The 12779-nt window shown below is 49.1% G+C and overlaps 2 protein-coding genes across 8 annotated transcripts; one reads left to right on the forward strand and one right to left on the reverse strand.

The window, feature by feature from the left end:
• Window positions 1-7513: 7513 nt before the first annotated feature.
• Window positions 7514-10359, reverse strand: LOC120655848. Of its 7 annotated transcripts, none has more exons than XM_039933821.1 (8): window positions 9980-10359; window positions 9609-9748; window positions 8659-8973; window positions 8519-8562; window positions 8375-8437; window positions 8157-8272; window positions 7973-8070; window positions 7561-7878 (listed from the first exon to the last, which is right to left on the reverse strand). In XM_039933821.1, exons 2-7 carry the CDS (start codon window positions 9733-9735, stop codon window positions 8061-8063), a joined length of 675 nt encoding a protein of 224 aa, XP_039789755.1. In that variant the 5' UTR covers window positions 9736-9748; window positions 9980-10359; the 3' UTR covers window positions 7561-7878; window positions 7973-8060. The 7 variants fall into 7 exon arrangements, with proteins under 7 accessions (XP_039789750.1, XP_039789755.1, XP_039789752.1 ...); XM_039933818.1 differs by having other exon boundaries at window positions 7561-7949; window positions 8020-8070; window positions 9609-9806; window positions 9980-10296; XM_039933817.1 differs by having other exon boundaries at window positions 9609-9806; window positions 9980-10288.
• A 105-nt stretch (window positions 10360-10464) lies between these two features.
• On the forward strand, window positions 10465-11940 carry LOC120653530 (plasma membrane ATPase 2-like). The gene is made up of 3 exons (XM_039931255.1): window positions 10465-10468; window positions 10609-10830; window positions 11771-11940. The coding sequence occupies exons 1-3, from the start codon at window positions 10465-10467 to the stop codon at window positions 11938-11940; spliced, it is 396 nt and encodes a 131-aa protein (XP_039787189.1).
• Window positions 11941-12779: the final 839 nt, after the last annotated feature.

The following is a 12779-nucleotide window of genomic DNA, read 5'->3' on the forward strand; positions in this document are numbered from 1 at the left end:
AGGGTGAGATGTGTGTGTTCATTCCTCTACCCCTCCCCTTGTATTTATAGGAGGGAGCCACGGGGTGAGCTGCAGCCGAGCCTCATCAAATCGCCATCACCAACTAGTAAGAGACCTCCACGTGGAACCTAAAGGCGGTGGGGCCCACGGGTAGGTTGGCCGGCCAGCCTCCCAGTGGGCCCACCGACCTTGCATTTTGGCCTGTGGGTTGCTTCCTGGGCCAACTTGACAATGGAATGAGGTTTATCTTTTATCATGTCGGCTCCTTGCTCTGGTGGGCCCTATACTCCATATTCTAACACGTGTCGCATCTTGATTCGTCGGAACATTGTGTCTTGGATTAAACCACACCATTATGCTGCAAAATTAGCTCAAAATCACCTGCACACATTATAGAACATCATATGTGGAATTTGTTAGTAAATAAATCTATCCTAGTCTTTATTCCACATTTTGGTTCCTTTTTGTGCAGGAGTTGACGGTCAAAATTGGTCGTTAGTGACCGTGAACAGTGGCGCGACGAGGTCGTGGATCGAGATGAGGCGATGACCTGGCAGGTCCTCGTGCGCACTCACGTTGGTGCTGTCGGATGAAGTGTGGGTCGCAGCGGGAGTGTGCATCCCGAAGGGAAGGGGCGGCGGCTCAGCCGCGCCCTCCTTGGGAGGCACTGTTGCTTCAGCCGATGATGATGAAGCGGTGACGTCCTCCATGCGCGTCGCTGGACTGCAAGACGCCAGCCTCGACCCACGTGGGGGAGCTGAGGCGAGCCGCTCTGCGCCGCTCCATGCGCACTTGCCGCGCGCGCCGGCCCGAGCGCCTCCTGCGCCGGGGCGGTGGTGTCAGTGTGTTGGGGTTGGCTTCAGGCTGGAGGAGATCCATGTCGCGGCCATTGCCGGTAGCCACGAAGTCGAGACTCCCGAACCGAAGCACTATGCCCGTCAGGTGTGAGCGTGGCCCGTCAGCCATGTAGGAAAAAGAAAGAGGGAACGAAGGCAAAAGTCACGCAGCACTCCCCTACCTGGCACGCCAACTGTCGGTGTCCAGACCCGGGGGTCTGGCACTAACTAGTAAAGATGTTGCGTGTCCCAATCCTAGATGGTTGATGCAAGAGGTAACACAGTAACGCACGGGGTTTATCCTAGTTCCGGCCGCGGGGCCGTACGTCCAGCAAAGGTGTGCGAGTGCACTGTACTATCGTGCATCGGAGTGCCTGTAGTAGGGGTGCAAGCGAGGCGAGAGAGGGAGGGAAGCTCCCAGGTCTCTGCTAAGAGATTGAGGCAAGTGCCAATATTGTGCTCCGGAGAGTGGGTGTGTGTTCTAAGGGATGAGTTGAGCGTCTGAGCATGAAAGATCATGTGTGGGTTGTATGCGAGATCAGTTCAGATGGATTGGGAAGGAGCCCGCCTCCTCCTTTTATATACACAAGGAGGGGCGGAGTACATGTACGGGGAGGTCACGGAGGTCGTCGTCTTCTCCCCGAATCGCGGGAGTGCAGTGGTCAAGTACTGTGGAAAGTACACTGTGGGGCAGTGGAGGGCATGGCGCCGGGCGTAGCAGTTGTCCTGGGCGACGTCCTTAGTCTTACGGAGATCGCGCCGACATCCTGATGGCTCCTGTAGGCGTCGTGGCAGCCGTTGTGGAGGGTACCATCCTCCAGGCGTGGCATGGTGGAGCACCGAGGGTCCTGCAAGCGGGGGTCTTGCTTCGGTCAAAGCCCGGACCGCATTCGAGGGTTGCGCCCATGCCGATCGAGGGTTCTATAGCAGAGGAAGTACAAGGAGTTGGTAGCACAATGGCGGGAGTAGTGCCGGGCACTTCCGCACAGGGCGTCGCAGGTTCCCACAGTGTCGCTGTAGTGATGGGGATGGCAGAGCAGTGACCGAAGTTGGCGGACGGGACTCCGGTCACGGCTACTGTGCGTCATGGTGGCCTGACGTCGTTTGACTCCGCACTCCGCGGTGGAGCGGTTGGGTTGCGAGCTCCGTCTGCCGAGGGCTAGCCTCGAGCAAGGCGGAGTTGGTCCGCTCTCCCGAGGGTAGGTCTGCTACCCTCGAGCGAGGCGGAGATGCGGTGCGCTGTCGAGGGTCTCGGCGGGGAGGCCTCGAGCGAAGCGGAGATCTCTCCGCGGGTTAGAGGGGGGGCCTCAGATGGGCCGTACCATGGAGCTGGGCCATAGGTTGAGTGAGGACTAGGCCTCTTTGGGGTCTGGAGAGGATTTGGGCATTGTGGGCCCGATTGACTGATTGCATTTTTGCGTTTTGAGGGCGATTTGGTCCCTGGATTAGGGTGCCCCTAATTATGGTACCCGACACTGCGGGATACGTGTCATCGACGGCTTATTTTTCAAATTTTTGGAAGATACAAGCCAGAAGATTGAAGACTGAAGTGACCCTTAGCCTAATTCTAAGATTCAATCTAAGGCTCGGGAGCTACTCCATATGGAGTGTGAGTACATCACGCACCATATAAAAAGAAGATTTCGAGGCATTGAGCACCTCACAGGCTCGAAGCAACAAGAAGTACTTGGAAAACTGCTCGAAGCACTTGATTGAAGACTCAGAAGCACTCGATGAGATGTTCAGAGCACTCGAAGCACTCGAAGACGCCTTCAGAAGTACTCGATGCCTGCAGGACTCGGTTACGAAGAGCTTGGGGGCTTGTCAGACCCGGGGCAGCGGAACTGCTTACAGGCGTAGAATGTTCTAGAGTAAGGGATCACACATTGATGTACCTTACCTCTTTATAACTATCCAAATAGGCATAGAACTAGCTGCCGTACAAGGAAACTACCCGACCAGGTTGTAGTAGGACTCCAACAGTACTCAGCTAGGACTTTCCATGTAACTCCTATCCCTCCAGAGTATATAAGGGCGGGCAGGAACCTCCTCAAAACACATCAACACCTGAGGCAATACAAGCAACCACACAGGACATACAGTATTACGCACCTCGCGGCCCGAACCTATCTAAATCCTTGTGTTCCTTGCACCATCGAGTTCCAGAGCTAGTCGATCACTTGCTTACAATCCTACTGCTAAGGGTATCCCTGAGCAGGCTTGGCGGTAAACACCGACAGCCCTCAAGCGCCAAGCTCGTTCCCATCCTACCAAAGCCCCAGCAGTCGGCCAAGGCCCTAATCTAGGCCGACAGAACCATGGAAGTTGCCCAGGCAATCTCCATCATGCCACTGGCCAAGTAGGTGGCCCAGTAACTATTCAGAGATGGCGCTATAGTGGGATCCTCTTTGCCACCATGGGACGAGCCCAAGAGCCCTCGCCCACAGGATTGTCCTCCGCCGTTTGGGCATGGGGTAACCCCTATCAGACCCCGGATGTGAAGGGGAAAGGCACGGTGGTCGACTCATCTCCTCGTGAAGCCAGGCACCACAAACCACAACCGATGGGAATGAGGTCGGGAGATGACTTGGCCACTGATGGCTCAACCATTGCCGACCTGACCGCCATTGTACAACAGCTATGCTTCGAGAACAAGCGGCTAGGAGATCAGCTAGTAGAGAGGAGGTTGGAGGTTGAGGACCTCCATGATGACCTCTGCACGTTTCTCCGTGGCCAAAATGCTAAGCTTATGCGCTTGTATAGGGCCATAGGTCAGGAGGGGCTACATTATGCGTCATCCCCATGAGTCCTCCTTCATCAGTTTAGTCAGGCTGTAGGATTAGTTTTAGTTAATTAGTTTTGGTTAGTTTTCGGTTCGTTTGTAAGCGCCCCTATTTATTTCATTTCATAATTTAGAACATTTGACTTCCTGGAGTTAATACCGGCAGAGCCCCCTTCAGTTTTATGTTTTTGTTTTTGTTTTTGTCTGATTGATGAGCAGGTCGAAAACAAGTGGGGGGAGACTCTCGTGACGTCTGGCACATGCACGCTGCGATCATCTCCTCATATCACGTGCACTCCTCGCTTCATGACTCGAGTTCGCACAGTCTCCCTCGTTTTCTCCCTAACGAGTCTTAAACATGATCCTATATACTAAACATTTAAAATTGTTTAAACTCAGAGAACAACATAAAGGGCTTGGCTTGATGATTACTTGCATAAGTTTTTTTCTTTGCTAAGCCTAATTTTGTGAACTACATTTTTTAAGGAGCGCATGTTGTTTAAATTGTTGACCAATGTGATATGATTTTATCTCAACTTGCTCAACTTACTCTACTTGTGAGATTGGGATTTTATTTCAAAAAGGGAAAACTAGTTCATGGTCCTTAAACCCTTGTGTTCACCTACCAGAGCCATATGCCAATTTAAATAGGATAAACCATATAAATATAACATATGCACCTTATTATTACATTGAGCTTTATCAAATGTTGTGACCTATGATAGATACACTTTATCTACTTGTCTGATCAAGTTCATGTACACAAGCCACTTCTGTTAAGGAAGCACGATGTCACACATCCCACAAAATAAATACTCCAAAATGATTGATGACCTCTCTCCAAGTAAAAAAAAAGAAGAAGGAGAAAAGATGACATGCCAAAGAAGCATGACCCAAAAAAATATATATGATGAAAAATGATGATGAAATAAAGGAGAGAGGAAATCATTCAAGGAAGGAGTCTCCATCAACCATCCATCACACGTGCATTTACTTGATCAGCTGGTAAATATAGTATTATCTCTATGGATCTAATCTTTGATCTTGCAACAGATGTGATACAAGTGTGTGTCTACATACTCCTTACCGAGCTCCACTTCAGCCATCCACATAAAAAATAGGGAAGAGAAGGCAAGCTTTGGTGAGACTAAACACATGAGTGACCAATAGATATCCAAGAAGGGGTAAGGCCATGCATATTTTCTTTTCCAAACTTTATTTAAATTAGCAGAGCAGGAGAACACTTGGACCGATATCATTCCATTCTTCAATAGTCCAAAGCAACATGGTAGACACATTAAAGTTCACAAATAAAGGTAAGGTGTTGAATAATCTTTGTACAAGATGTTCTATCAATGAGATGTAGTTCAACCTTAGTCCTAGCCTTTACTCGAGGATGAGACTAAGTGTGGGGGAGCTTGTTGACGGTCTATTTTGAACCATTTTGATCGTCAAATCCTACTCAAAATCCATGCATAAAAAGAGAATATATGCTAACATAGGATAGAATATTAACGAATTCCATAGATGCTGGCTTGAAATTGTGTGCAGGTGAATTCAAGCTAAAATTGCACCTAAATGGCAATGCATGATTTGTGGCATGAACTTCCGGCCAATCAGAGCGCGACACGTAGCATTACACGGATTGTAGGGCCCACCAGAGCAAGAAACCGACATATACTCGAGCACAATCACGTGCTAAAGGCATGAGTGCCCACGTGTCAGACTCTAGTCCAAAGTTGAAGTCAGTTGGAGCCGACCAGGTCTGGTCACTGCCTCTCGTATTCCACGTGGCGCCCCTCCATTGGATGCCACGGTCGGTTTGGAGAGGTTCGTCCTTCACCTCGCACCTGAGCAGGTCATGCCCCCTCCTATAAATATGAGATGGGGGGGGGGGGGTAGAATGAGACACACACCAGCATTCATCTCTTCTCATTCTTGAGCTTGGGAGCTCTCTCTAGGGGGCTTAGGCTGCCTAGAAATGTAGGAAAATAAGGAGAGAGCAAGTAGGAGTCGGGAAGTGCTGAGTTTGTCGGTACTCTTCTCCTGCTTGTACCTCGACGGATGCTTATCAATCATAGTAAGTGTTCGTGATCTTCTTTGTGTTTAAGTAATTTATTTTAAGCTTAGTTCTAGTGCCTAGTTGTTTATTGGATTGATTGTTCACTAACTTATTAGATAACTCTAGCCTAAGACTCCCGATAAGGACATATGTTATTTGCCGAGGCTAGAGTTAGTAAAGGATAGCGTACGCGTGGTGTCTAGGCTAGATCTTGCCCCTTGATTGTTGTATCACCCTACGGTTTGTAGAGGTAGCATGCAGGCGGTGATAGTCCTATTTTGTGCCAGCAAAATCCACCGTGTTCGGGTATATAGCAGTAGGTTCATTATCAGAAACTCACTGGTTTTATCCAGGGGACGCTGATAGTCTGAAGTAAATAGTTAAGCTAGATCTTTCTTACCTTAAATTCTGGACCTTAGGAAATCCTTTCTACTCATTGATTCTACCTGTGTTGTGTCCTTGGATGAACCTGAACTGTAGATAGTGTACTCATGTTCCTCAGTGGATACAATACCCCGGAATACTCCTGGGTAAAAACTATAATGGTAACCGTGCGCTTGAGGATTTATTTGTGACCTTACAAAATACCAACAACGCCCCCACCCCCAAGCCAAAGGCGCCCTGCACTACCTCAACACTGGGGAAGCGACCCTGCGGAGGGCCGCCCAGGGCTATGGCTCCATTGACGGCCTCGCGGCAGTCCATTGCAGAAGGCAGCGTCCGAGTCCCCACAGCCGGCCTCCTACGACTACTTCTCCTTCGGCGACTCCTTCTCCTCCGAGGAAGCACATGAATGATATGGGTGATGAACTATACAAGAAGAGAAAGATGCTTGCAAAAGTGCAAGCAAAGATTGCTTCACTTGAAGATGAACTTGGTAAGGCAAAAAAAAAGAATCAGGTCATTTATGAAGAAGTGACGTGGATAGCTACTCACTTATGCTAGCGTTATGTTTGAATTTGGGAAGTTCCTATGTATGGAGAACAATCCTATCTATGGTGAATCGTGTGTATTTTGTGTTAATTTGTCATGGTCCTCTGCGTCGTCCGCGCGATCTTATTCCCCATCACGCCCCCCCCCCCCCCCCCCCCCCTACCTCCCCGCCGCCGGGGCCGCGCGGCTCGCCGGCGTCTGGGGTTTGCTTCGCTTCGCGGGTGCGTCGTGGCATTGCGTGCGTCGTAGGCGATCGATCGATCGATCGGGTAATGTCTGCGGCGGCCTAGTTGGGTGCTGTGTGTGTTGGGCTCGAACACGCTGACCCCGTTTGCGTGCGTGCGTTAGTATGCGTATCCGTGCGGTTCGGGACTTCGGGGTAGGATTGCTATTGCTGCGCGTGCCTCGCGTCGATGGAAAACGGGTGCTGTTCCGATTCTTCCAGGATACGATATGAGACATTGCAACGGATAGTTTATGGGGTTCGCACGGAAATGGCTTCCATTCTGTTCTGTACTGGATGAATGAGAATGCAAAGATGGGGTGGCAGCACCAGCATGAAAGAATATACCCGTTCTGAAATATAAGGCATTCCAACATTCTAGGAGAGTCATAGTTTTTCAAATCTGACCAAACATTAGATTCTTCATTAAATATATTTTTATGATGTATTTGTTTGGTGATATAAATTTTTATGATTCTCTCTAAAAATTTGATCAAATTTGAAATTTTTTGACTCTCCAATAATATCGGAATGCCTTAGAGGGGTGGTGTGTGTGGGAGGGTGGGGGGTTGTCATCTAGGACGGGGTGAAAATGCACACAAGGGAGCCCATGCCTAAGATAACTTGTTTCAGTTCATAAATCATATAGACACGTCTGCCTGAAACATGCCAGCACGGAGCTCTAGAACTGTTTTTGCCGACCTCTGGCAGCAAACCAACAACACAGCTTAAAGCGCAATTTCTGCAGAAAGAAGCCGGCATCCTACAACAGGGGTTCATCAAATTCAAATTACAGGTTGTACTTTTTTGGAACAAACCACAGAGTTGCCTAAATACACTGAATTCAGGGTACATTTAGTAGCGAGGTGCCAATAACAACTGACGTTCTTTCCCAATCAGCCTATCAGTTACTGCCATTGGTTATCCAATACATGCTCTAAGGCCTAGTAACCAAGATATTAGAGATACTTCTATGGCGGTTGTCAGCTTTAGTCCTTAAGATATGGGCGCCATACCATTGACTAGCCACACGATGGCAGTGCTGCACAATTTGTTAACAGAGAACAAATATCAGCAACGCCTACGGTTACGAACTCAATGGCTGGCAACACCCTGCAACGTAAGTAATGATCAACCTGATATGTGTCACCACAGTAATTATTCAATCACACAACTTTCTTACTGGTACATCTAGTGCATCAGGAGGGAGCATCTTCATCTCCATTACCAGATTCTGGAAGAAAAATGATTAGTTGACAGGGAAACACCAAATAGGCTTCTGGGACAAAAAAAAAAAAAGCAAAAGAACATGGTGAATACCCTGAATAGCTGCTAGATTTTCTTCTTTGGAGACCCCAAGAGGTGAACCGTGCACAGATAAGAGCATATCGCCATTCTTGGGTAACCTTGCCGAAGGACAGCCGGTTACTCACAGCCTGTCAAAGCATTATGTTTAAACACAAAAAGGTGATATTGCAATGTATTATTCATAAAATGTTTTACCAGATGTGTAAATTGGAAAGAAGAAACACGCATACCCCAGGTGTCTGAAAAGCATCTGATGTTCCTGCCATTTGCCATTCAGGTATTTCACTCCAACCCTTCAAAAACAGAATACAATGATAAGAGTAATGAAGGGTAGAGCAGAAGCATCTCATGATAGTACATGCAGAAATACTTACAAAATCGCTGAAACTGCTAGTGCGTCTGTAGAAGTCCTTCCCAACTGCATATGCGGTGACAAAATCATTTAAGCAAGGCTGCTACTGGCTGGTTCCCATAAACTAAATAAACCATTAGTAGGAAGATGACATGGTCGGACCTGAATTCCCTGGGAATTGAAGGCCGCCAGCAGCTGGCAATGATGCAATCGAAGCTTGCAGAATCTTGTCATCTATAAAGTCTCCAAGTATGCATTTGTCGCCATCATTCCATTTCAACTCAAGGACATCATATTTTTCACTAGGGACAATAGATAAATTGGGCAAGTTCTCTTTAAAATATTCCAAGGCATTTGCCTCTAGTTGCTCCTTGGAAAAATAGGACCGCAGTAATTGCAACTGAGAACGTATGTTCCCAGCCATGTTCCCAGCCTCTGCATCTTTTATCGCTTTGATGGCAGTAATACGGCACTCACCTGTATATTAGAACTCTGGGTTAGCGATTTGGAATTATTATCATTGCATGAGAATACCAAATGCAATGAACAGTGCATTTATGCCATGCATTCCTGATAGACCAAGGAAACAGTTGGCTTTCAGCATTATCGCCTCAACAGTCAACAGGATTTTAAGGAACCATAATTTGAAGCTACTCTTTTAAATCTGCAAAACTAGAAATTTAAAAAGTTTAAGACAACACTCAGGCCCACACGTCAGTGGGCACAAGTCTCTCTGCAGTACTGCAGAGAAGACTTCCATGTTTAACCTACCATCAGGTTTTTCTAGTGCGATCCTTACTGTTGTTCACTTATTTTTTGTTAGGCTCAGTTGATTCTTCAGTCTACAAACTCAAATAGTTAGCTCATTTAAGCTGTGGATCGTTGTTGCCGATAAGAGCTCCTGAGAAACAGTGCACGAGTTCCACCGGTTCCGGTTAATCGGCGGGTACAGCACTACAGCTACTGCGAAATCCTTCGCAACCTAGATTTGCCCAATTTACAGAAAGCATGGCCAGATGATATGCTTGCAAGATGCATCAATCAAGGACCAAAATTTTGTGCATTACCCTAGCGTAGATGAGGGAGGGAGGGAGGGGTTTGGGGTGCCGTACTTTCTTGGTGGCTGTCCCACGCCAGCCGCTCCTCCAATGGCGCGTCCTCGCCTGGAGACTCCTGCTGCTGCGGATCCGGCTGCGACTGCGGTTTGGCGGGGGCTCGCCGCCTCCTCCTCGGCGGCATCGCGTCGGCTCCTCTACAAGCAGGATCTCGCGACCTGAGGCTTATGGTAAGCCCAGGATGGTACACTAACACTATAAAGATGAACCGACCATCAACTGATATTCTGATAAGTCACAGTCTAAAGCAACATTTTAAGAGGAACTTGGTACTGGGAGAAACACATGGTTATCATTCAAATCAAGCAACAAGCGGATGCGAACTGAAGAAGAAGAAGAGATCGAGAACGGGGAGAGGATTAACTCACGGGAGTTTCTGGAGCCTGGATCCGCGTCGCAGGGGTGGAAACTTGTCGTTGGCGGCCGGCAAGCAGGGACGGAGGCTCGTCGCCGGTGGCCGGAGAGCGGGATTACGGCGCCACCAGGCGGGGATGCGGCGCGAGGCACACGGGCGTGCGGGGATGCGCAGGGATGGAGGCGTGCGAGGATTCGGCCGCTGAGGGAGAAATACCTGAGAGTAGAAGAGACAGAGAGGTAAAATGAAATGCACATAAGTCTAAGGGACTAAATGCAAAATGTACGCAAAATAGATTGCAAAACTGTTGCACGCCCAGGTCTAGACGCTTCGTTTCCACACTAACGGTCACGATTCTCTGGTATCACGGTAACACCCATGTGATCTGTAACAGGAGATATGTTCTCGAGTGGCGTGGCCGCGTGGGGGTTTGCTGCGGACCTGCAGCGGCTGTGGCCTGTGGGGAACGAACATTCCACTCAAAAATCTTACGGCCCGATGTGTTAGCCAAGCGAGCCTAAGTTGGCCTATATACGGAATACATCGCCCAGGCTGCTTTTTTTCCTTTCTATTTATTCCATCCGTATTCGTAAAAAAACTATTATGTGTTACATTTTTGTTGGAAGTATTCCTGTACGTCAGATAAGCTGAAAGTAAAAAAATCGAAAGATGTTTCTATACAACATACTCTAGGAATTGACAGAGAGTTGAGAGGCAACGGCCCGGCGCTAAAGAAGGCGGACATCGGGATCGTGATGGACGACGCGACAGATGCGGCCTGGAGCACGTCGGACATCGTGCTGACGGAGCCTGGGCTGAGCGTGATCGTGAGCGCGGTGCTGACGAGCCACGCCATCTTCCAGCGCATGAAGAACTACACCATCTACGGAGCCCGGCGAGGGGGCTGATTTCTCTCGTCTCGTTTTCCCCTTGCTACAGTACAGAAGGGCGAATCCAGGGCGAGCTCGCTTCCGGCGGCGATTTCGGCGTCTCCCCCTCTCCTGCGGCGGCCTCGTCGGCTCCGGAGGGGATGGGGAACCTCGAGTTCGTCGCGCGGAGTGTATATTAGCTAATAGGCTTGTACTAGGTACGCTAGTTCTTGCTCCTCCCATGACGGCGATCCGACATGGGAGGGAGCTTTGTCTTCCAGGCGACGACGTCGAGGCGAGATCGACGTCGCTGCAGAGGAATAAGTGCCTCCATCCTTCTCGTCATGATGGCGTTGGCTCCGCCGCCATCTTGAGGTATGGGTGGTTCGACCTCTCCAGTTCTGTCTTCTACGACTACTGTGGGAGGGTCTGCTCTGGAGCCCATAGGTGCGTGCCGCTCTTGCTTCTTGTGGCGGCGGCCGAGCCCTTTGTTGTTGGAAGAGAAGGCCTGGTGCTGGGTTTGTTGGCGTGGTGGTGTGTGTCCATGGTTCTTCCGCCTTGGCGGCTTGCCATGGCCCTGGACCAGGTGTGCGTGGGGTGCTTCCCCAGCCACTGCGCTACATCGGGTTTTTGCTTGTCCTTTGGGGCGGCTTCTTTTGCGGCTCCTGCGAAAGCTTCGGCGATTTGGCGCGCCCTCCTGGTTTTTGGTGGTTGTCGCCGTCTCTGGTTCTTGGTGCTAGCTGCAGCTGCGAGGATCCATGGCGGAAGCTGTTGGGGGCAGGCACAGAGCTCCTCTCAGTCTTGTTTGTATTTCTCTTATGTCATAGGGGCTTTTGTGCAAAGTTGGTGGACACCTGTCCTTCTGTATCCTTCCAAAGCACGCCTGTGTGTGCACGTGTACTTGTGCTGTTTGTTTTCCTACTAATCTAATACAGGTATGCTTAATAAAAAAAACTACACCATCTACGCGGTGTCCATCGCCATCCGCATGGGCTTCCTACTGGTGGCCCTCGTCTGGGAGTTCGACTTCGCGCCCTTCATGGTGCTCATCATCGCCATCCTCAACGATGGCACCATCATGACCATCTCCAAGGACCGGGTATGATTGAACTAAGGTAAATCGAGCTCATGCTACATCAATTAGTTTCTTATCGTTGCGACGGAAGGTTAGAACTTCCGCTCGCAGAGCGCATATTTGGGAAAGTGGTGGGAAAGACGCAGATAGTTCCAAAGTTCGTTCCAACTTCCGTTCACGCATCCTATGACACGAATGTACCATTGTTTCGCCTCCTCCGAAAGGGGGAACAGAAACAACTTCCATTTAAGAGTTTCGTGTATCATGTTCGAAATTTTCAAATACGAACACACTTATTCAAATTTGCGCAGATGATGGTAGGGATTTTCACAATCCCCCCTTGAAAAGTAATTTTCGTAAACTAAGGCTATAAAGCTTGAGCTGAGTTCATAGCTAGTGGAAAGAATTGGGTCAACAGGTGCTGGTGGCTCATAGAACTCGCTCTTGGGTGAAGAGAGTTGATGAAGGGGTAGCTACTCCATGAGTAGCGAGGGTTGAGATAGAAGCAAAGAAAATGAAAAAAGATACGAGGACGAACTGAGTCCGTAGATAATGTTGTTGCCATTCCTCGGCAACGACGCCAGAAAGAACAAACATAGAGGGCGGGCACCCCTTGTTGGTATTTTGTAACGCCACGAATGAAATTTGCAAGCGCACGGATACCGCTGTAGGCTGTAGCTTTCACCAGGAGTATTCCAAGGTATCGTATCCACAGAGGAGCGTAAGTACACTATCTAATTCAGATTCATCCAAGGACACACACATGTAGGATCAAAAGGATGGAGAGGATTTCCTAAGATCCAGAACCTAAGTTAAGACAAGTCTAGCTTCGCTGTTTATCTCGGGCTATCGGTTTCCTGTGGATAGAA

Source organism: Panicum virgatum, chromosome 1N (assembly GCF_016808335.1).
Source record: "Panicum virgatum strain AP13 chromosome 1N, P.virgatum_v5, whole genome shotgun sequence".
NCBI lineage: Eukaryota > Viridiplantae > Streptophyta > Magnoliopsida > Poales > Poaceae > Panicum > Panicum virgatum.